Genomic DNA, 23,122 nt, shown 5'->3' on the forward strand with positions numbered 1-23,122 from the left:
TTCTTTTTTTCCTTTTCTTTTTTTCCTTTTCTTTTTTTTCCTTTTCTTTTTTTTCCTTTTCTTTTTTTTCCTTTTCTTTTTTTTCCTTTTCTTTTTTTTCCTTTTCTTTTTTTTCCTTTTCTTTTTTTTTCCTTTTCTTTTTTTTTCCTTTTCTTTTTTTTTCCTTTTCTTTTTTTTTCCTTTTCTTTTTTTTTCCTTTTCTTTTTTTTTCCTTTTCTTTTTTTTTCCTTTTCTTTTTTTTTCCTTTTCTTTTTTTTTCCTTTTCTTTTTTTTTCCTTTTCTTTTTTTTTCCTTTTCTTTTTTTTTCCTTTTCTTTTTTTTTCCTTTTCTTTTTTTTTTTCAAGGAAAATTATTTCTCTGCAGGCAGTGCTCCACAAATTGTTGCCCCATCTTTTTGGTCACAGCCAATGTTATCAAAGCAGCTTGTGTGTTCTGTGTGTCTGATGTGCCAGTGATGTCTGGTTTCTGCTTGGTCAGTTAGGGAATACCAGTCATTTTCTGAAGGAATAAAAATGGGAGGACATGCTGGGTTTTCAGGTGCTCCCCATCCCATTCCAAGTGTCACTGCAGAAACAGCTGAGATGTTTGTAGAGGTCACTGCTGATGCTCTCCCAGGAGCAGGGATAGCAAGGTGGCAGTAAAAGCATCAAATAACTTGTTTTATCCACTGCTGAAAACAGTGGAATCACCCCAAAATGAGGACATTAAATCTGCCTCTACTCAATAGAGATTACTTTGTCCTTGAGCTCCTCAAAGGAGAACAAGAGATTCTTTCTCCAGGATGTGAGAAGTTTGGGGAAGTTGGAGGAGCAGCTGAGCATGAGGAAGGATTTTCTCTCCTACTGCTTCTTCTGTGGGGCAAACATGATGGTGTTGGGAAGGGAACATGAGCTGGTGTCACCATCACTGCAAGTCAGACTTTTTGCCCCCCAGCTATGGATAGGTTTTGTTCCACTTTCTTTGAGAGTAGTGGGGCCACCCATGTCATTCCTGTGCAAAACTGGATTTTGCTGATGAGGGCCCTGAGGCTGGTTTGCCATAGAGCAGGTGACAGCAGGAGGAGAGAGCCCTTCCTCGGGTGCTGGCACCTGAGCTGTGGTGGGGCAGGGGTGGGCATGGCCTGAAGTTTTCCCTGAGGCTTCCTCCTGTCCCTGATGGGGTAGGGAGTGTAGGTTGAGTCCTGGGCTTTAGTGCCAGCTGGCTTGGTTGCCAAAATATGTGGTTAGAGGGTTCCCTCTGGCTTGGTCCCTGCCCAGAGGGTAGGGCAGCTCCTGCCCTCTCCCTGCCCTCACCACCTTCCTGCAATATGCAATAATAAATTAAAAGTCTTTGGGTGCAAATGAGCCTCTGCCATGCCAAGCAGCTTCTGCTCCAGTCCTGCCCTACAGGGGACACCCTGGGACAGACATTTCTCCCTGCTGGTAGGGCCTAGGGAAACTGTCACCAGCAGCCTGTCAGGAATGTCCTGCTGTGCCAAGAAAAGCCTTGCTCAGTCCAAGTGGCCTGGTGTCCTAATTTTAGAGGTGAACGTCATGGTGCTGTGCTTTCTCCCCAGCTTTGCCTGTCCTTACATTCCTCTGCAGTCTGCTGAAGCAGGAGGAGCTGCCAGGAGGCAGGTTGCTTGGGCTGGAGATTTAGTAATAAAACTTGATCATTGGGGATGTGAGTTTCCTGAGCCTGCTGCACACAGAGCAGCAGAAGTCATGGAGACTTCATCTTGGTCCATCCTGGCTTTCCCAGGTTCCTGATGGAGCAGTGGAGATGTGCAGTGCTGAGAGGGAGCAGACTCCTGCCATGGGCTTGGAGGATGCTTTTGGGCTGAGGAGCTGAACCCCTCTGTGATGTGTGTCCATGGAACATCAAGGGGATGGGGGCTCTCAGCCCTGATTCTGGGAGCTCTTTCCCTTTCCAGGCTATCTCTGAGGGTCCCTGGAGGGAAGGAGTGGATTGGGACAACCAGCCATGTTCACACAGCTCCCCAGGCAGTGCCAGGTTTGAGTCCTCATTTCAGACAGTTGTCCAAGTTGGAAGGGACTGGTTGGTCCCTATGCTACAATTGATCTTGACTGTCCTGGTTGCCTGAAATGTGTTTTCCAAAGCACACAACAAGCAAAAAAAAACCCTCAACCAAACGACTTTTCTTGGTCTTCTTGAAAATGCTGAAGTGGTGGTGGGTAACTTCTGCTCAGGATACTCTGTAGGTTCTGCCTTTATGACAAGGCACTTTGCAGCAAACTATTTTGTGGATTTTGGAGTATGAAAGTTGAGGGAATTTTTTTTTTTTTGTAATCTTTCCTCAGATGGAGTTCATTGGAGTAAGTCAGCTGTCATTCATCCATGACCTGGGACCAAAGGGCATGTGAGTCATGGTTTACCTGAAGCATGGCTTTATAAATAAATCATTTCAAATTGACATTTTTTGATTTCTCACCTGGGGAGTATTTTGCCATCTGGGTATAAATAGACAGAGACTGTAGACCTTTGGGCAATAGTGCTGGAAGGGGGCTGCTTTGCCAGATGTGTCCTGCATTACAACACCTGGTTTGTAGTGCTTCTCCCCTCCCTCTCCACAACCTCTTGACCATCTTGTTCTCCTGCTTGTGCTATAAAACAGAGCCCTGCAGTTCTGAAATCTACATTATTCCCTTTTGCAGGGTTATTTTTGCCCATCTCCCAGCTTTCAGGCCATAGCACAGGTGCTGCTGGAGGCCCCAGGAGCCATCCCAGGGCACGGGGTTGAGGAGCTTAACAAACATCCTCCCCTCAAGAGCCCCTCAGCACCTCCAGGAGGTCCTTGCTGCTGTCCTTGACTGTGTTTCTGTCCTTGCAGAGAGGGCTTTATCATGAAGCGTTCCGGGGGCCACCGCATCCCTGGCCTGAACTGCTGTGGCCACGGGAGGATGTGCTACAGATGGTCCAAAAGGTACTGCTGGGTGAAGGTGATGGTGCTGTGGGCTCCTTGGGCACACACAGAGAAATTCTCATTTGTTGGTTTTGTTTTGTTGGTTTTTTTTTTCCCCCCTCCCAAAAAATTGAGATGCTTGTTTGGGGTTTTTTTTCCCCAGCATCACGGATTTTCAGGTTAAAAGGGTCTGCAGGTTATTCCCTTACAGTCTCCTGTGTGGAGGGTTGTGGGTTTTTGTTTTTTTTTTTCCCTCTGCTTTGGAGGAATTAAGGAAGGGATGTGTTGCTCCATAGGAAAATAGGGGTTTCCTATATCCTACAAGATTGCAGGAATGGCAACACTCCCCAAGCTGTACCCAGTGCTGTGGGGGGAATGTGTCCTTGGCCCTTCCTCAACTTACAGAAAGGAAATCAATGAATTCCTGCACTATCTGGACCACATTGGAGCTGGGTGAAATGGGACATACCCTCCAGCAATCAGGAGCTCAGTTTGGTGCAATTAACCTTGGAATTCAACACGTCAGTTCTTCCTTATTACTTCATGTGCCTGTGTTATCACAAGAGTTTTCACAAGTCACCCTGTTCCCACATCCCTTCCTGCTCCAGAGAGATGTAAGTTGCTGTCCCTGACCCTTTACTTTCAATGTTGGATCCCTATGTGTCCTGGGAAGGCACAGGGAGGTGGGGACTGCAGAGGACTGAGTGTTACCAGCTGGTATCCCAAAAAACACAAGGGCTGTTTTCTGGAGCTTGCTCTTCTCGGGCAAATCTTCCCTTTGGAAAATCCAAACAGCATGTAGCTGCCTTCTGGCAATGTTTTTTTGGTCTGTAAGAACTTCCCCAAGCATTGGATTTCAGCATGGCCAAAGGGCTGTGCTTAGTTTCTCTTAAAAAATTGTTTTCCAGCAAAATCTTTCTGCACTCCTGTGAAGAAAAGGTTCTTTTTTCTTACTGCTACATTACAGAAGATATCTGTAAAGAGTACTCATCAAGGAGATGAGGATTTGGTCTTCTTCCAGGTCAAATCATTAAATTGTCTCCAATTAATTTATTTCATTTAGGGAAAAAAAATGCCTTTTCCTGTCAACACCTCCTACTTAAATCTACCCCTGTTATGCAGAGGTTAAGCTTTAGGGAAGACAGTAGGATCCAGTACAGATCTTAGGGGATCCAGGACAGATCTTATTTCTCCTTTAAAGTGTGTTAGGGGGCTGGGGAATGAGATGCAGAGGGGAGGACATAGGGGTGATGCCATGGATGGGCACAGGATGGACTTCTCAGGCCTGGAGAGCTTCCTGGGAAGACCAGAAAGGAGAATGCTTGGAAATGTTACCCGGTGGGATTTTGGGAGTGGAGTAATGGTCCCAATAGGGAGGAGAGGTATTTTAACACCAAATGAGGTGATGCTGGGATAACTCTTTCAGGGCCTTGAAAGAAAAAAAATGATAAATGACAGGATCTGGAAGTAGGTGAGGAGGTGGGGCTGTTACTAAAGATACAAGAATGAACAGATTTTGGTGGTATTTTCTGTTGCTTTGTGTGTTTCTGAGTGTGCAGAAGAAGGAGGCAAAGGTCTGATGGTGGAGACCTGTGTGGGACAGAGGGGGTTGGTTACCCCAGCTACATTGCAGGAGGAATAAAAATTAGTAATGCCATTCACAGAAAAATGTGGCTTTTTTCCCCAGAGTTGCCTTCCTGCTGCAGTATTTATGTAAACTCTTTCGGTCATCTCTTGTGTTTCTAACAGGGTGCTTGTTGCTTGGCAATCAAAGCTTTCCCAAATGCCTTGTTCATATATTTTAATGGGAGTGAAAGTGATCCTAATTAACGTTAGACATTTCAAGTAACTCCTGTATAGCATACAAGCTGGAAAAAAAATATTTATGGGATTGAGGAATCCTTGTTTCACCTTGCCCTGTGCTGGGAGGTTTGCGGGCAGGGAGAGCCTCACTGATTTTGTTGTATGTCAGAACCTATATTTTTCATAGACTTCTGTAAAAAGGAGTCATGCAAATAACTCTCTTAAATCCTATATTGAATTAGAAATTATTACCTGAGTTGATAAAGAAGGCATTTTTTCCTCTCCAGAAAGAAATACCCTGGACTGACCCCTGAAAATTAAATTTAAGCCTTTTAGTTGAAGGTTTTCCTTTCCCTGATAAATGCTTTGCACTTCTTTTGAAGGAAACACCTTTTCACTTTTCACTCTCTGTGGCTCATGTGCTGAAGCCCAACAGGGGTGGAATACAAGTGACCTGCTTGCTGTGTCCTTCCAGGTGGCTGCTGGTGAAGGACTCGTTCCTGATGTACATGAAGCCAGACTCAGGGGCCATCTCCTTTGTCCTGCTGGTAGATAAGGAATTCAACATTAAGATAGGCCAGAAAGAAACAGAAACTAAATACGGGTTGCAGATTGACAATCTCTCTAGGTAAGAAATACAGATTTTATTTAGAGCCTTGTCTTTAATTTGCTTTTGGGGTTTTGGGTTTTTTTTTTTTTTTGTAAGGAGGAAACGATGCTTCTTTCCAGGAGGGGTTAACAAGGTGCACCAGGCTCAGGCATGGGTGTGTTTGTACCTGCTGAGGCTTGGGCCTCTAATTCTCATGTTTCCAACCTCTTTATGAAGCATGTGGAGCCTTGGCCACCACCCATCCACTCCTGAGGTGGTTGCTGGGGCCCGAGGGCACAGTGGATGTGGAGTTGAACAGCCTGGGTTTGCAGCAATCACTTACAGTAATTTTCAAGGCACTTTCTTCCTTGATGCTGCAAGCAGGGACATGTTCCTCTATAATCCAGCTGGGGTATTGCCTAAAAGACATGCTAGCTGGAGTAGATTTTATTATTTTTAGTAGTGTACAGTATGAATGAATCCAGCTGTCCTCTGAGTTAAGGCGATGATATTAATTTAAATCCTGGGTTGTTTGGGGTTTTTTTTATTGGGCACAGCCATACTGTGGTCACTCCTGTCAATTCCCTGCTGATTTATTCTTCTGCAAGCAGAAAACCAAAGTGAAGTCCTTCCTTTTTTTTTTTTTTTTTTCTTACATAAAACATGACTGGCACAGGTGCATTTGTCAACGCTTACAGACAGCGAGAAGCAGCCCCATTGACAGATTTCAGCATCCCACCCTGTGCCTCCTCTGTCTTACAGGTCTCTGATTTTGAAGTGCAACAGCTACAGACATGCCCAGTGGTGGAGGCAGGGCATAGATGAGTTCATACGGAAGCATGGGAAGGATTTCCTCACGGAGCATCGCTTCGGCTCCTATGCGGCTGTGCAGGAGAACACCCTGGCCAAGTGGTGAGGACCATGGAGAGGCTGCTTCCAGGTCATGGGGCCTCAGGGACCTGGGGCAGGAGCAGCACAGGCCCATCCTGGGTCTGATGGATGGAGCTGGGAGGGTTCAGTAGCTGTTGGGAGTGATGATCATTGGAGAAGTTGGAAAAAATGAAGGTTTTTCACTGGGAACGGGATAGCAGCGCTGCTGAGAGGAGCTCTCTGATCCTCCTGGGGATTTGTATTGCAGCTTGTAACACTTTTATGTCATAGAATCATAGAATGGTTTGGGTTGAAAGGGACCTTAATGATCATAAAGATCCAACCCCTCTTCATGGGCAGGGAGTCAGGCTGAACCATCATGTTTCGTTTGAGTTTGAACACTCTGGGTGTTCATTGCCACAATGATAAAAATGGTACTTTTGATGCACACATAATTGGCAGGAGGCTGATGAGTTAAAGCCAGTATTGCTCTTTCATTAAGACTCCACTTTTCTCCTAGTTTCTGATTCTGGAAATGTTGTTTCCTAAGGGTGTAGGTCTTTAGGCTCTGAATTGTAAGCCCACAGTAAAGCAGATGTTATTGAAAACCTCTGCCTCTGGCAACTGCCTTCTCCATAGCTCCCTCCCAAAGCAGTGATGCTGCAGCTACTCCTACCCCTGCTCCTCTGTGACTGACAGTCTAATTCTTCCTGCTCTGAAGTTCAACATATGTCCTGCTCACCACCTTTGCAAGGCTGGTGCTTGTTCTGTAAGGCAGCATTTCCCCTCCAGGCACTGTCTGTGTGTGTGCAGATGCAAGCATCACTCATCTCTTTGGTGAGCATCATCATCAGATTCAAGCCTTGCAGACTGACATTGCAGGTGCAAATTTGGGTGTAGTTGCAGGGCACAGCAGTCCCACCAGAAATCCTCCTGTCCATCCTGTAACCTGATCCCACTAAGGCATTCCCAGAAGCACCTTGAAGAAGTGATTAGAGCTGAAAGCAAACCCTTGTGGTGCTCTCGTTGCAGCCTCTGCCTTGCAGCAGCTGCCTCCCAAACAGTTTCCATAAACCAAAGCACACACCACTCTGCCATCCTTTCCTGAGAGCCAAACCTAGCTCACACATCATGTGAAACCCAAGAACATTGTGTGCAGTTGGCAGAAGTAATAAGTGGCACTCAATAATCTCTTATTGTGCTGTATCATTAAGCTAATAGCAGCATGAAATTCCCCCTGTATGCTGTCCTGGTTCTTCAAGTTATGTTTGTGTTTGCTTTCCAAGAAGAAAAATGTAAATGGCATTGACACAGAACCCCACTGCTCTTCAGCACTGGACTTTGTTTAACCAAGGGGGAAGACCTAGATGGATGTGCTGTGTTTGCTTTCCACAGGTATGTGAATGCTAAGTACTACTTTGAAGATGTTGCCAATGCCATGGAAGCTGCTAAGGAAGAAATTTTCATCACAGATTGGTGGTTTGTACTTACATATTTGGATGTTGAGCAGCCTTCTCTCTTGGGGTACCCCCAACAATGTGGCCCTGTTCAGAGGCCCTGCAGTATGGCAACTGGCCGTGCAGTCAGATGGTTTGGCAGCAAACCCAAACATCTCCCTGTGTTGCATTCAAAGGCCTTTTCATGGGGGTTGGCAGCAAAAGCACATGCTTGAAATCAACAGCTCGGTTGTCTCCTTCCAAGGAAAAGCCTGAAATTGTACGAAGGCACCACCTGAATGGTGAATGTTGGGGCTTGAGGTGCTCATCAGGTGTGTAAATAGTTGCCAGCCTCAAGGGGGTGAATGTCTGGCCCAGTGTGTAAGGGAATGTGGACATTCAAACACCTCTGACAGTGCTTTTCCCATCTTATGCTGCAGGGAATCCTCCTCTCAGCTCCTCCTTGCTCTTGGGGAGCTTCATGCCAGTGATGAGAGCATCTTGAGAGGTTGTGATTCTGTCCCTAAGTGGGCTGGCCAGTAGAGGGGGAGTTTGGGCATCCTTTCTGAGCTGTGGGGCTGCTGAAGGACCTGATCTGCCCACCTAATTAGTGACTCAATCTGTTAATGCAGTGCTCCTGTCCCTCTTTGAGGCAGGAAAAGGGTTCTGTCAGAGGCATGGGGCAGAGTGGCTTGGCTGGATGCCAGCTGGGGCTGCCTGGCTCTTGTCTTCATGGAAGTTAAAGTGGATGAGCCAGCTGGACTGGGGGGTTTGGGATGGTAGAACAGGCTCCCAAGCCACAGCTGAGATGTCCCCATTAACATCTCTGCTCTTCTTTCTCCATCTGTAAAATGATCCTGTTGCTACTAATCCTAAATAAATAAACCTCTTGGCAGGTAGGAACTGGGAGGATTAGTTCTTAGGTGGCAATTATTATGAGAAAGCTACATATGATGATAGAATTAAGTGGGATAAACCTGTTTCCTAATGTGACCACAGATAAATCAAATGCTCCTGAGTCTCCATGTGCAATGTCAGGTGGCACTGCAGGAGCATGGCTTTTCAGACCTGTTGTCTCTCAAATATTATATGCAGGCAATTGTTCATGTATCCTGGAATTCCAAAACTTGTCTGAATCTCGGAGTTGATGATAAAAAATGGTATCATCAGAAATGCATTTTTAGGATAGAGCAATATGCTAAATCCCAGCACAAGTTTCTATGCGTGGTGAAAAAGTAAAGGGATGACATCCTGTCACTTTGGTCTGTGGGAGTTAGATGAGACTGCTTGGTTATTGCTTGTAATCCTTAAAGCTATGAATCAATAAAATGTCCTGTTGAAACATCATATTGCTTTTGTCTTCAGGCAGGAAGGAAAATTATACACTTATATAGCTTAAGTGCCAGGAGAACTGAAATCCCACTCTTATTTTTTTTTATGTCTACACATTTATTTCAAATCTACCTTGGGATTTTCTTTTGTTGCATCTTTCTTTCATAAACAGTTGAGTCCAAGTTTTCCCCGTTTAGACATGCATCACTCTTAAACCCTGTCTCATGGGTTGTTGAATACTGAGATGAATGTGCTGGACACATCCCCTGCCCTCTGATGCTCTGTTATTAAAAAAACAAGAGCATGAGGTTGGAGAATGCATCACTCTGGGACTTGAGCCTTCACATCCACCTTCTAAAAGCCTCCATTTCCTTGCTTCCCAAGTTAATTATTTAGGCCAGTGCTGTTTGCAGACTTCCACCCTTTTATTCCTTAGGCTGAGCCCTGAAATCTTCATGAAAAGACCAGTTGTGGAAGGGAATCACTGGCGGCTGGACTACATCCTCAAGAGGAAAGCGGTAAGTGAGCTCCAGCTGCCACCTTCACCCAAGGGAAAACCCCCTGCACCCACCCAGTTACAGGGTCATACTGGGACTGGAGTGTTAGCACCATGCCTTTTGGGCAGGAGGAGAGTTCAAGCTGGGCAAGCCTCATTTCAGGTGACTCGGAAAGCTCCTCTTTGGGTTTGGAAGGGCTTGGTGGCAGAAGGGCAGAACCTCTCATTGCCCCTTTTAGTCCTCAGGTTCAGGTGACTCCAGCCTTGCATTATGAGGACCCCAGCTTCTGGTGGGATAGAAGAGCTGTTGGTGTCTGCTGCTGTCCTTGTGGACAAGGACAAGTGAGGTCAAGCCAAGTGAGCCAGAGAGAAGCTGAGTGTGGGTTGTACCTCAGTTATTCTCCCAGCCTGTGATGACACCAGTGCTATGGGAGTTTTCCCCAGCTGAGTGATTAATCAGGATGGGAAGAGTGGCTGGGAAGACTCTTGGTATGGTAGAGTCCAGGTGGATGTACTGAAGTGCTGCTTGACTCCTTCCTCTCCCAAACAAGGCATTGCTGCAGATCTCACCCACTCTGTATGCCCATTAAAAAAACAAACCAGGCATTTTTTGTGTTTGGCTGTTGTTGATTTGGAAGTAGTCTTATTTTTTGCAAATGAAATGGGTCCATGGGACTTCTCTGGGTGCAGCGGGGAGCAGAAATTTCTCTTTAAATTGAAGAAATTCCTAAGCTCTCAGTAGCAGCTTTATGGAAACAGGAACTTAAAAGACTGTGGAAAGTTTAGGTTCCAAGCTTCAGCTGGCAAATTCCACTGCAGGCTTCTAAACCATGCTGATTTATGGCAGCTGAAGATGTCTCTGTGTGTCACCAGCATCTGCCAAGGTTTGGGAAACACTTAGCAGTTTTGAAAGGGCTTTAGCAAGTGTCCTTAGAAACCCTCCTGTGAATGCCATTCTGGTCTCAAAAGCATCATTCTTTGATGGTTCATTGTGTTCCAGGAGCTTCCTTAGTTCTACTAGAAGAAATAATGTGTTTGCTGGTGTTGAGTTGGTTACATCTCCTTTGGGAGAGACACATCCATGTGGCTGCACCAGTATCATTGTCCTGCAGAGGCTTTTGGCTGTAGGCAAAACCCAGGCCAAGATGAAACAGCAGAAAACTGAGCTTCAGTAGATGTGTGTAATGCTATTGCAGGTGGAATCATTCACCTTGGCAAAATTTTAGCTCAAAGGATGCTTACAAGGGGCATTCTTACTGTGAGAGTTGGTGAGCCTTGGTGTAGCTGAGATCCTCACACATGAATCCAGGTTCTGACCCCTTCTCTGGAGGCTGCACAGCTTTCCTGAGTGGTGGAGGTCTTGGCATTTTGTGGGATCGTGGTGGTAGATCTGGAAGAGTGTTATCAAGAAAAAAAGTCACCTCAGTCTGTATTTCTGTCTGCAGGCATGGCTGCCTCTGAGCTTCTCCTCACTTCAGAAATGGACTTTATTGACATACCTGAATCCCATGTGTTTCTTTTTCTTTCTGGCAGCAACAAGGAGTGAGGATTTTTGTTATGCTGTACAAGGAGGTGGAGCTTGCCCTAGGGATCAACAGTGAATACAGCAAGAGGACACTCATGCACCTCCATCCAAACATTAAGGTATTGGCCTAAGGTATTGGTATCCTGAGCCAAAGGACATCTGTGTTCAGTTGTTCCTGGGAGCTGGTGATGACCCTCAGTGTATTCAGGGGTGAGCTGGAAGAAAAATGATTCCCACTGTCACAGTGGGAAGAGCCTGGGAATATGAGAATCACCCCTGGAGTGATTGCCACATCTGGCAATGTCACTTCTTAAGGTTATAGTTGGATTGAAATTGCTTAGTTTAGACTTGTCAAACCAGCTGTTCATCTAACTCACAGGGAACATACTTCATGTGACAAGTTGGTGGGGTTACATTAAATTGAAAATCACACTGTGAAAATGTCTCATTTTGGCATTTCTGTTCATGTTTAGAGGCTGAGGCAGCAGTGGATGTTTATGTTCCTCTCATAAATGAACAGCATTGCTCTGTCCTCAGCTATTTTGCTGCTCCTCAGCCACTGAGCAGATGGATTGTGGCACATGAACCAGTAGATAAGGTTAGATTGAGTCTCTTGAAATAAGAGATGTGTATTTTACCAAGCAATATTTTGTGCCTGAGGGTGATTAACAAACTGCAAGGTTTATTTTACCTTGATCAGCTGTCATAGGGAAGGGAAGCATCCATTCACCATCACTGTTGCAGCAAGAGTGGAAGATGTAACTGCAAGATGCTTGGTAGCTGTGAAATGGGCTTTGGGAGCAACCAAGTGGAAGGCTGTAGCTTTTTCTCCAGGAATCTGGTCTAACAGCTCTCCTCAAAAATTAAAAAAACCCAACCCCACTATATACTGTATGCTTTGATATAGAAATTGCTTTGCCATAAACACACACACAAAAAAAATCTCATAAATGTCAGACAATGTGCTGGTTTTAAATGGGCAAAACCCAGCCAACTTCTCATTTCATGTATGTAGTGGCAACAACCAAGGAAGTGAGTCAGCCCCCCAATATGTTGTTTTCTTTAAGAGCAGGCTCTGTGTTTGAAAGCTCAGCTACTCTAGCTCTGCTGCAAGCATGATTTTATTTGTTGAAGCAGCTCCTTTGACTGTGGTGCCCTTAAGAACACGGCCTTAAGTGTGACCTGGCCCCACATCAGCAAGGGCTGCTGCTTGGGAATCCCTGTTTCATGGGGAAACACCTGCCTGCCAGGATGGCTGAGTACTCAGAGGCACTCATCTACCTTCAGTAATTGCAGCAGCTTGTGTGAATCCCTCTTTTAAAAAATTCTGGTGTTTCCCCACCATCCTGAGCAGTCAAAAGAAGAATCTGGCCAGCTCTCTGGCTGGAGGGAAGTAAATCGTGCTGTACCACTGATCTGTGGTGCTGGTTTTTTTCTTTTTTTTCCTCAGGTGATGAGACACCCAGACCATGTTTCATCCTCTGTGTATCTCTGGGCCCACCACGAGAAGCTTGTCATTGTTGACCAGTCTGTGGCATTTGTGGGTGGCATCGACCTGGCATATGGCAGGTGGGATGACGACGAGCACCGCCTGACTGACGTGGGCAGCGTCAAGAGGATGGTGGCACTGAAGTCTGTGTCAGCCACCAACCTGGCAGTAAGTCACCTTGCTCCAGCTGGTGGCCATGGTCAACATCTGCATGCCAGCTGTGTCTACTTCTGAGCGTAGGGTGGGGTTTTGGAGGTTTAAAGAGGAAAAGTAATGGGAAGGGGGAGGTATCTGAGGAGTGAATGACTCTTTAGGGCTACATCCAGACCAACTCTTTGTTAGGGCATAGGGATAGACAGCTGTTTTCCCCTGGAGCTGGAGCAGCATGAAAATTTGGAGGCTACATTCTTAATAAAACTTAGTTAGAAAGGAACTTTATATATATAAATATATAAATATATATATATATTTATATATATAAAGCGCCTATCACCATATTGATAAACATTCTTTGGAACCACTCTGACAGCATCCAAACTTCTGGCTGCTCAGGCCTTCAGCAGGTGCCTTGCTTGCTGAGCTGGGTCTGTATGCATCCAGAGCTCTCTTTAAAACCTTTAAAGAGATCTGTGATTTATGAGCATCCCAAGTGGAGCGGCAATCCAGAGTGAATTTCTGGGATTGAAGAATGTACTACTAGCATTAATGGGGTTTTCTGTTGAGTGCCTTCTCAGTGCAGCCTCTCTCCCCCCAAAACATTTTGGTGTAGGTGATACTCTGTAATTAAAGGGGAACCTCTCTGTCCACCACTGCAGTAACCTCCTGTTTCTTAAGTCCGCAGCGGAGTCATCTGAACACGTTCCCCTGCAGTCTCAAGCTCCATCTCCAGAAAGTCCCTTGTTCCCGAGAAATGCTGATGATGCCCCAGACATATCAAAGATGAAAGGAGTAGGAAAACCCAAAAAGTTTTCAAGGTTCAGTATTTACAAGCATCTCCATAAACACGGCATGCACCATGCTGACAGCGTCAGCAGCATAGACAGTGATTCAAGTAAGTAATGTTTTTCAACTAAGTAACATATATAAAGGGTGTGTGGAGGTGGCGGGTGGGTGTACGTGCAGGTTCACATCATTTTTAGGGTAATGTGTTCTTTGTAAGGGAGGAAAGCTGAGGAATATCTTTAACCATCAGAGTAATAACTGTGTGTAGTCAATACGTAAATTCGTGTTGCTGCAAAATGTACAGGAAAGGTTTTAAGTGGGTTTGCATTTAGTTAATAGACAATTGTCACAAGCTGTCAGATGATGTGCTATAGTGTGTGTGATAATTAATGTTTATACTGCTGGGAAATTGTTCTGCAGGGGAGAAAGGAATCTTCCACTTTTCAATTTGAATTTATTGCTGCAGGTGAAACAGTTTCTGGATGTGACTGCCCTCTCTCACAAGCTGCTGTTATGTAGGTTCACTTAAGTGGAAATATTCCCAATTTACCCACTTGCAGGAGAGGAGAGGATATTCAACAGTTCAGTATTACAATGCACCCTTTAATTCCCCACGTTAAAACCAGCTTCAAAGCTGAAATTATGAAGATTGGCTTGACACTTGTCCTTCCCTAAGTCTGTTCCTCAAGTCCTCAGCCTCTCAAGCTGGATTTTGCTCAGGATGGGGATTTATTTGAGTGTCCATCAGTCCTGGCAGAGCTTGCACCTTCCTCTGACTGAAGGAAGCACTGCTGGAGCATCATTTGCCCCAGATGCAGTCAGCTCAGGAGAAAGCCATAGTTTGCTGCTTCACTGTATCCAACTGGTTTAAGACCATCTGGGTCTTGATTTTGGTCCTTTTCCTGTTGAACCCTTGGTAGTTTCAGCAAATTGACATCTCCTGTGAGATCCTGTTGTCAAGGTGTCCTTGACAGCAGAAGTGGCCATGTGGTTTTGCCCTAAATAGAACATCTTGATTTTCTGCAGGTTACTGTAACCCCCCTAGAAGTCAACCAAATATAATCCAGAGTTTAAAGCCCCATCTGAAAATGTTTCATCATCACACTGAATCCAAACAGGGGCTCGCTGAGCCTCGGGAGGGTAAGTGGAGGAAGGCAGAGGTGCAGACCCCTCCAGGCTTTAGCTGCTGATGTTTCTGCATTGTAACACCAGTGAGAGTTAGGTTGGGTGCCAGGATCAGCTTTTGCTGCTTGTTTTTCTCCCAGCATCCTTAGGAACCCTGTGAGGACATCCTGGCAGGAGAACTTCTCTAGAAGCTTAAAAAACTGCAGCATAAATGGATAAAAATAATTAAAATTAATGAACAAATAAACCAAAACTAAGAAAAAAGCCCAACAGCAACAACAAAAACACAAAATAAAAAACTTGCAAAGAAATTTGCAATAATGACAGCAGGGAGCAGCTGAGGCAGTAGCTCTGATTCTTGTAAAGGATTATTTCAGCATTTCTCTTCCTGGAAAGGGAGGGGCCTGTTTCTGGAATTGGGAACTTCTGCATCCCCTATTTTAAAATTACTCTGATGCACGACGACAAATGCAAAAAGTGAGAGGAAATAGCAAAGTGGCTGCTGCCAGGCCTATGTTTGGATGAATCCTTGGGGGTCCCACCCTCTTGCCCCATATTAAAATCAATGACAGTGTCCTTGATTCAGGAAGGCACTGAGTGGTTATGAGCTGCTGTGAGCTCTGGACCCATGTTGACAGGACCTGTCGAGGTATGGTACCTCCTCAAGATGCTTCTGGGTTCTAGTAGTGGGTGAGGAGCAATCTTCAACATCTTCTTGTTGTTATTATCCAAGGCATTACTTGCCAGTTATAAAATATTGGTTAGAAAGCGATGGCAGGTCACAAGGACAACATGCATTTGCTTCATGGAAATTAAGTTCTGTCCCCCCTGTGGTCACCTCATGCTCATTCATGAGTGGTGTGCAGCCATCGGAGCTTGCTCCATGATGTCTTTTGGCTGGATGGCTGCTCCACCATTCCTATTCCCATCTGAACATGCTGAGTCACCGATTCTCCAGCTCCACCTGGACTCTCACCAGGAATCCCAGCTTCCCAAGGCTTCCCAAGGCAGCTGTGGACATGCCATGCATGGCAGTTTTGGCATGGCTGGGCTTGGCTCAGTGGGGTGCTGGGCTTGTCTGTGCTGCTGCTGCTGCTGTTGGGTGCTTTGTTGAAAGGGTTTTTTGTTCTGTTTTGCTGGGCTTGTTTTTTTGTGTGCTAAGGGGGTTTTCATGTTTGCCTGGTGATGTGGTTGGGTTAGGAGAAGAAGGCTTCTGCTTTTGGCACATTACTGGGTAATTATGGCATTTGGTACAGGAGGTGAAGGCTTTCTTGCTAGAAAATAATGCTAGTTAAATGTTTATGGTCTAGGCCAACACTTGTGGTCTGTTTAAAAGAGGGGAAAAATAGTTCACTCTGCACCCAAAGTATGTTGTCTAGGTCTTGATTGGGTTATGGGAGAATGTTTCTGTCTATGATATTTTAGACCTTTTTTAATCACCATCAGTTTGCAATCTGGATCAAAAGGTAACATTGTTACTTGGCAACACCAAATCAAACAGAAGAATCCTGTGACACTTAATGAGGGAACAGGAGCTTTTTAATCACCTGGTTAGTAAAGAGCAGCTTCTGTTAGAGGAGATACAGCTTGCTATAGAGGCCAAATAATAAACCCTCTGGCAGAGAAGTTGGAATTAGTTCATTAGTGCTGTAAAATAGGTTTTAAGGGAATGATATATGTGATGTTGCTGTACAAATATCCACTAAGGTCAGTCACAGCTTGGAGAGGACTGCCATATGGTAATGCTGAGGTGTCATAGGATGGGGGAAAGACAAATTATTACAGGGTGACTTTTTTTAAAAAAATAAAATGTAGAGGGAATTTAGCATCTTTTTTTTTTGTTGGGGTTTTTTGCTTTTGTTTTTGGGTAACAAACTTCTAGATATTCCCTGTCCTGGTAGTATTAAAAAATAGTAAAATTGGGAAGAAAAAAGCATAATTTACATCCTTTGAAAGCTACAGGCAGACTAGGGGGCAAACAGCTTCAGGCAATAGGGATGGGCAAGTCCCAGTGCTGCTTTCCTGCAGCAGTCTCTCCCCCTTGGCATCTGGTGGGCAGTCCTAACTTTGGAGCATGACTTTGGTTTCAATGCCTTGTTTGCCCAGATAAAGGATCCATCCGTAGCCTGAAGACAGGTGTTGGTGAGCTGCTTGGGGAAACCAGGTTCTGGCATGGAAAAGATTATTGCAACTTTGTGTTCAAAGACTGGGTTCAACTTGACAAACCCTTTGCTGGTAAGTGCATTTTGCACCCTGGAAGTCATTATATTCCCCCCACACTCTCTTCTGCATCTTTTCAGACTCAAACTGTGTTTTTTTCCTGCTTCTGGGCCAGAGGGAATGATGCTATTTTGGTTTGGCTGCTTGGAAGAAGCAGCAAAACTGCCTCTGAGAGGTTTTAGTGCCAATTATTCTGTTATGGTCCATGGCAGGATAACTGCAGGCAGGATAATTCATTTGCACTTTACCTTGAGGAAGGGGATGCTGTGCTTTTCCACACTCCTGTCCTTAAGATATCTGAGGAGGTCCAAATTGTGCTTTCCTGTCCTGTAGACTTCATTGACAGATACAGCACCCCAAGGATGCCCTGGCATGACATCTCCTCCGTGGTGCATGGCAAAGCAGCTCGGGATGTCGCCCGACACTTCATCCAGCGCTGGAACTTCACCAAGGTGGGGTGTGGGCATCACAGCTGGGGGCATGGAAATAAGTACAGCCCCTGCCTCAGCACAGATTTTATTTTTTAATATTTTACTGTGTTGCAATCTCTTCAAGGACTTGTATTTTTATTTTTTCCCCTGGGCAGATTATGAAGCCCAAATACCGGTCCCTGTCCTACCCGTTCCTGTTGCCAAAATCTCAGCAAACTGCAAATGAGCTGAAATATCAGGTGCCAGAGGCTGTTCATGCCACAGTCCAGGTGGGTGTTGATGGTCTCCTGCTCACATAATCCTAAGAGCTTGCTCTACATTTTGCCCACAGGAAGTATCCATGCCTGACAGATCCTCTGCAGAACTTGAAAGTTGAAAATTAAAAAACTCCTATTTAATTTAACTCACAGAACAGGTGGTCAGATCCTCAGTTACAGTGAAATATTACAGAGATGCAGTAATTTTTACCTCCACCTTGAGGGAAGAGAACCAGGCAGTACTCAAATGGTGGGAATACCATGACTTTGTACAGCATTATAATTTTCTGGGTTTTTTGCTGCTGCTGCTTTTTCTGAGGCTCAGCACTTTGTTTTTCTGGATTGGGAGGGCCTGATGGGTTGAAGTTGCCCACTGAATATTTTATCTTGGATCTTAGAGCATCCTGCCAGCCCCTGACACCTTGCCCAGGCGGGTGGTGGTCAGCTAGAGCTCAGCATTAAGTGGAGCCCCAGGGCTGTTGTTTTATCTGTGTTTTATTGTGCAGCCACCCAGCCCTGTGGGTCCTGCAGTTCTGCACAGGCAACCCACAGTCTGGTTTGTGACAATTATCCTTGCAGTTGGGATTGCCAAGATGCCTCTATTTAAAACCCTGTTAGCTATATTGAGTGCAGACACTGAGTACTGCTGTTACCCAGCAAAAGACATGTTCTTGTGTTAGAATACAAAGTCAAAATAGTTCTGCTGAAGCAGCAGAAGAGTTGTGTGACTCTGTGGTGGGTAAAAGATGCATGAAATAAGAGCAATTAAAGCAAAAGCAGGGAAAACACATGCCTTTGCTCCTTGTAGCAAGCAGTCCACCCAGGTGACAGCAATGCTTGGGGAAGCTTGGTGTGACAAGATGTGTTTTGCTGGGTTTGTGGGTCGCCAGGGCATTGTCTGCTCCTCCCTGCATGCTGTGAGGGATGGAGAGCACAGGGATCTGGTGTCATGGATCCGGGGTGCTTTACAGCAGCCTCCAAAACAGTGCTTGCAGCTGGTTGAGAAATAATCTTACTTCAGGCATCATCATGTTTCTCTCTGGCTGTGAATTCCTCCCCAGCTGTGTTCGTGACACCAGCTTTTTGGGAAGTGTTTTCATGGCAGCAAGAGGGCTCGTGTCCCCTGAGCACCCTCCTAACCACAAAATCAGCCTCACCTCCTAAATATTGGATTTTGCTGTAGCAAGATATTAAGCTCTGCTGATAACAGAGCTGGAAGAAGCTCCCAAAGGAGAAACTAAACTGAGCACAGCCCAGGTCCAACTTTCCTTCAGTCCTTACTGCAAAACTGCTGGCTCAGGAAGAGGAAGAGGAGGATGAGGCTGAAGCAGTGACTGCCAAATGTTGTGTCCACCAGTGCTGACTGGTGGGTGAGCTGTTTGGAAACTGGGCTCAGCACAGCAGTGCTCAGGCACTGTAATGACTGGTACGTGCCAGGAAATGAGGGGCTGATCTCAGCACTGCTATAAACAGCAAAAAGAGAGCAGGTTTGTCTTGTAAGTTATTCATCTGAAGCTACCTTGCTCACATCTAATTTATGTCAAAACTGCAGTTTTTAGAGACCTGTCAGGGTAGCCTAGCCCTGCATATAAACAGATAAATAGATTTCTATGACAACAGCTTGAAAGCATCTTACCCTGCAATGTACCAACCTTCCTGGCATGAGGAGGGCTGGAGGGGAAGAGCATTTGCAGCACCCAGCATGAAGGTGGCTCCTCTGGTGGGTGTGGGTCCCTTGGTTGCTGGGTTATGGTCTCTGGATGATCCCCTCAAGCCCCAAGGCAATGGTTTGGATGCACATTGTGTAATTTTGACCATCTTCTCCATAATGCCCCCAAGGGTCTGGCTTCCAATGATCCCTTGGTGACACAGATGCCCTGAGCATCCTGGCTTCACCTTTCCTGCAGCCCCAGGAGGATCAGCTTTTCTCTAATAAATCAATTTCAGTCCACAGCGCCGTCTCCTCTCAGTGATAGAGGCCAGTGCAGAAATAAATACCCTAAAATGTTTCACCAGCTTTGTCCAGAAAAAAAAAAACCCTACAGCAATATCATTCTTCTCAGCAAGACAAGAGGGCACGGTCTCAAGTTGTGCCAGGGGAGGTTTAGGTTGGACATTAGAAAGAATTTCTTTACTGAGAGGGTGATCAAGCATTGGAATGGGCTGCCCAGGGAAGTGGTGGATTCTCTGTCCCTGGAGATATTTAAAAAGAGCCTGGATGTGGCACTCAGTGCCATGGGCTGGGAACTGCAGGGGTAGTGGATCAAGGGTTGGACTTGATGATCTGAGAGGTCCCTTCCAACCCAGCCAATTCTATGATTCTATGATTCTTAATCCTTTGGCCAACAGCCAAACCCACACTACCCTGGTTTTTGGTGCTGTGTAGGGACTTGATAGGTAGAAGTTATTGGCCCAAGGTAGAATCCAGCCCCCAGTGCCTGTCCCTGCCTGTGGGCTGATTGAAGAAAGCCTGGCTGGCAGTTTTCTTGTTTCTGAGCTTGTCTGCAAATCTGTCCTTAATTGTGGGCAGATCAGAGGAAGGGAAAACACAAAGGATCCTTGGAGATTGCAGCACTGCTGGGAGCCTGAGCCCCTGACCTGTCAGCAGCAGATTTTGCCCTGGTTGTACCATCTGGTTTTGCTCTCCTTTGTCAGAGGAGAGGAGGGGGAAAGTGGTTTTGGGGAGGGTGGGGTATAGCAGGAGAGACACTGAGAGGGGCTTTCCCCAGGGCAGGGAGGATGAATCCAGCACGCATAGGAAACCATGGGAAGGGCAGGCTGGGAGGGAGGAAAGGAGCCTTGCAGCTCAGACAGGGTTTCTCAGCCTCTTTTGTTTGGAATTTGGGGCTCTGCTCACAACTGTAATATGATTGCACATCGATTTTTGCAAGAGTCAAATAGCAGAGTGCCAAGGCAGTGCCAGGTTTTTTCCATCTCTCTATTTCCATGCCAGAGTCCACAGCTATCAACTAAAGCCAGAAGATCTGTTGTGATGAGGCAATATGCAGCTCCTGATGTAAATGCAATGAAAATTTAATGCTCTTGGCAGTGGCTCACATCCTGACCTCTTTGAAGTGTGCATGTGAGCTTGCTTTGTTCAGGATTAATGCAGTAGCCCACAGCAAACATGAAATTTATTACTGGTGTATTGGTTATAGAAGCTAAAGGGATGACAAGGCTGGCCTGGCACTCAGTGCTGCTCCTGAGAGCCTGGGGGCAGAGGAGAGAAAGGAGCCTGGAGGCACCAGTTCTGTGCTGGGCAGTGTCTGGCCTTGGCTCCTTGTGAAAACAGAGTCTCAACACTTTAAACTGGGTGAAGTTCTGGGGACCCCAACACAAGACATGGAACTGTTGGAGCAAGTCTGGAATAGACCATGAAGATGATCAGAGGGCTGGAGCACCTGTCCTGTGAAAATGGGCTGAGAGAGTTTGGGTTGCTCAGCCTGGAGAAGGCTCCAAGGAAACCTTGGACACCTTCCAGTACCTGAAGGGGCTATAGGAAAGTTGGGGAGGGACTTTGGACAAGGGAATGGAGTCATAGGATGAGAGGCAATGGCTTTAAACTGAAAGAGTATATTTAGATGAGATATTAAGAAATTCTTTCCTGTGAGGGTGGTGAGACACAGGCCCAGGGAAGCTGTGGCTGCCCCATCCCTGGAAGCGTTCAAGGTCAGGTTGGATAGGGCTTGGAGCAACCTGGGCTGGTGGGAGGTGTCCCTGTCCAGGGAGATTGTGGCTGGAGTGCTGCTGGAACAGCTGCATTGAGACATTTTAAGACTTTTTTCAGTGTTATTGTCTTGATAGTGTTTAAAGACAGAGGTTAATCATGAGAAAGTCCTGCCCCTGAGCGTGTACTGTGCCAGCACTTAATTAAAATCTACATTTCCATCTAGGAAAATATCAATCAGGGCATAGCACTGAGGCTTCTGGACTCAAAGCAGGAGATGCCTCAGCATCTCTGGCTGCTGGGGGTGGGAATTTCTCTGCTGTAGGGCTTGCTCAGCCTGGCCAGGAGCAGGAACAAAGGTTATTTCCCATATGGGTCTGGCTCTCTTGCACAAAAACTTCAGGAGGAAGGGGGAAGACCTGCCCTGCGGGGCACGTTCTTACGTCTTAGAGTGTCTGCTTTAAAAGTGGATTTCCAGAAAAAATTAAGTAAGTGGAGGCAGCTGAACTGTGATGGATTTGAAAAGTCTGCTTGTCCCAAATTGGCTGCCTTGTGCAAGAATTTGGCAGAAGAAATAAATAAATGACCTCGAGTGCTCAGGACAAAGGCATGGCCTGCATTAGTGGACTGACTGTGTAATTATGTACAGCCCATGGGTGGGAAAAATGTATTGCCCCAGCTGGAGACCAGCTTGAAAACGTGTCTGAGAGGAGATATATCACTGGATATGCACCCCTAAAGCCTTGGGAACATAAGTTGTCTTAAAAGCAGCTTATCATCAGAACTTAAGCAAGCAGGAGACCTCTCTGCTGCTTCTCTTGCACTTTGAGCTGCCTGGGTGGTAGAGGACACTTCTGTTTTTAGCCAAAACATTATTAAGCATTAATGCTATTTTGTCTGTCCTTTTTCCTTATTTACAAATGCAGTATAAATGGTACACGTTGCAGATATTACCTTTTTTTTAGTGAAATCCTGCAGTTAAGTCCTTTGCCTCTTCAATAACTCAGTTGCAGTGCTGTGGTGTCCTGACGGGACAAGAGCTGAAGGTTCTCATCTCTTGTTTTCCAGGTGCTCCGTTCTGCTGCTGACTGGTCAGCTGGCATCAAATACCACGAGGAGTCCATCCACAATGCCTATGTCAGTGTGATAGAAAACAGCAAACACTACATTTACATAGAGGTGAGGAGCAGTGAGAAGAAGCAGTTGGGTTGTGATGCTCTGGGCTAAGCTTGTAGCCATCCGGAGGGTAATTCTGCTTCTTGAGGTTTGGTCTGAGTTTTTTTGTGAATTAAGACACACATAAACACTCATACAACATCTCTGAATTTTTTGGGGACTGTTTCTATTGATCTCAGTGGTCTTCAGACCAGGCTGATGGTATATGCCCCGACAGCTTTCTGACCACAGGGTGAAAAAAAGCAAGCTTTTCCTTTATAAGTCTCTTAGTGAAATTGCCAGGCAACTTTCACAGCCTGTGAAACAGTCTTTCTGTTGCCTCCATGGCTTTCCAGTGTCTTCTGTGCATGCCCAAACCTCCCCCTCATGGGGCTGGTCTCACATCTGTACAAGCTTGAGCTGTAGCAGTCTGCTGTGCCACTGCTGGTTGAATGGAGACACTTATTTTCCTCTTTTTTTTTTTCCCTTTTATTTAGGCTTTTGCTAGGATGTTCTTTAGGAGAACTTTCTAAGGAGTGTGGTTAACAAGGGCTAATTCATTGAATAAGTGAGCACAGACACGTGCATTAAGTAATAATAATAAAAAAACCCCTCAACTCAAATGGCACCCAAAACCCAGCAGCTATCTTTAGTTGCTCTGGGTCTGAAATAAAGCACACAAATATTTTTTGTTTGTTGCTGGCAGTGTCTGACAGTAGCTCTGCTTGTTCTTCCTGCAGAACCAGTTCTTTATTAGCTGTGCTGATGACAAAGTTGTCTGGAACAAGATTGGTGATGCGATTGCTCAGAGGATTCTAAAAGCTCACAGGTAACCTGTTCTTAACAAGGCAATGAAAGTCTTTCAGCAGCATTTCTGTGCTGT

The 23,122-nt window shown here is 45.7% G+C and overlaps 1 protein-coding gene across 3 annotated transcripts in view; it reads left to right on the top strand.

Annotated features, from left to right (window-relative positions):
• Positions 1 to 23,122, top strand: part of PLD1 (phospholipase D1) — a 60,824-nt gene that overhangs the window by 25,296 nt on the left and 12,406 nt on the right. For 2 of the 3 annotated variants that reach the window (XM_071752659.1, XM_071752660.1), the window contains exons 7-21: positions 2,301 to 2,359; positions 2,831 to 2,923; positions 5,181 to 5,333; positions 6,057 to 6,206; positions 7,560 to 7,643; positions 9,369 to 9,450; positions 10,962 to 11,072; positions 12,404 to 12,610; positions 13,277 to 13,493; positions 14,411 to 14,524; positions 16,616 to 16,744; positions 17,063 to 17,181; positions 17,316 to 17,429; positions 22,153 to 22,263; positions 22,980 to 23,068. In XM_071752659.1, coding sequence (XP_071608760.1) covers positions 2,301 to 2,359; positions 2,831 to 2,923; positions 5,181 to 5,333; positions 6,057 to 6,206; positions 7,560 to 7,643; positions 9,369 to 9,450; positions 10,962 to 11,072; positions 12,404 to 12,610; positions 13,277 to 13,493; positions 14,411 to 14,524; positions 16,616 to 16,744; positions 17,063 to 17,181; positions 17,316 to 17,429; positions 22,153 to 22,263; positions 22,980 to 23,068 — 1,832 coding nt within the window. The remainder of the gene's footprint in view (positions 1 to 2,300; positions 2,360 to 2,830; positions 2,924 to 5,180; positions 5,334 to 6,056; positions 6,207 to 7,559; positions 7,644 to 9,368; positions 9,451 to 10,961; positions 11,073 to 12,403; positions 12,611 to 13,276; positions 13,494 to 14,410; positions 14,525 to 16,615; positions 16,745 to 17,062; positions 17,182 to 17,315; positions 17,430 to 22,152; positions 22,264 to 22,979; positions 23,069 to 23,122) is intronic. The other variant, XM_071752661.1, reaches the window with a different exon arrangement.

The sequence above is a fragment of the Heliangelus exortis genome, chromosome 9 (genome assembly GCF_036169615.1).
Source record: "Heliangelus exortis chromosome 9, bHelExo1.hap1, whole genome shotgun sequence".
In the NCBI taxonomy this organism is placed as follows: domain Eukaryota; kingdom Metazoa; phylum Chordata; class Aves; order Apodiformes; family Trochilidae; genus Heliangelus; species Heliangelus exortis.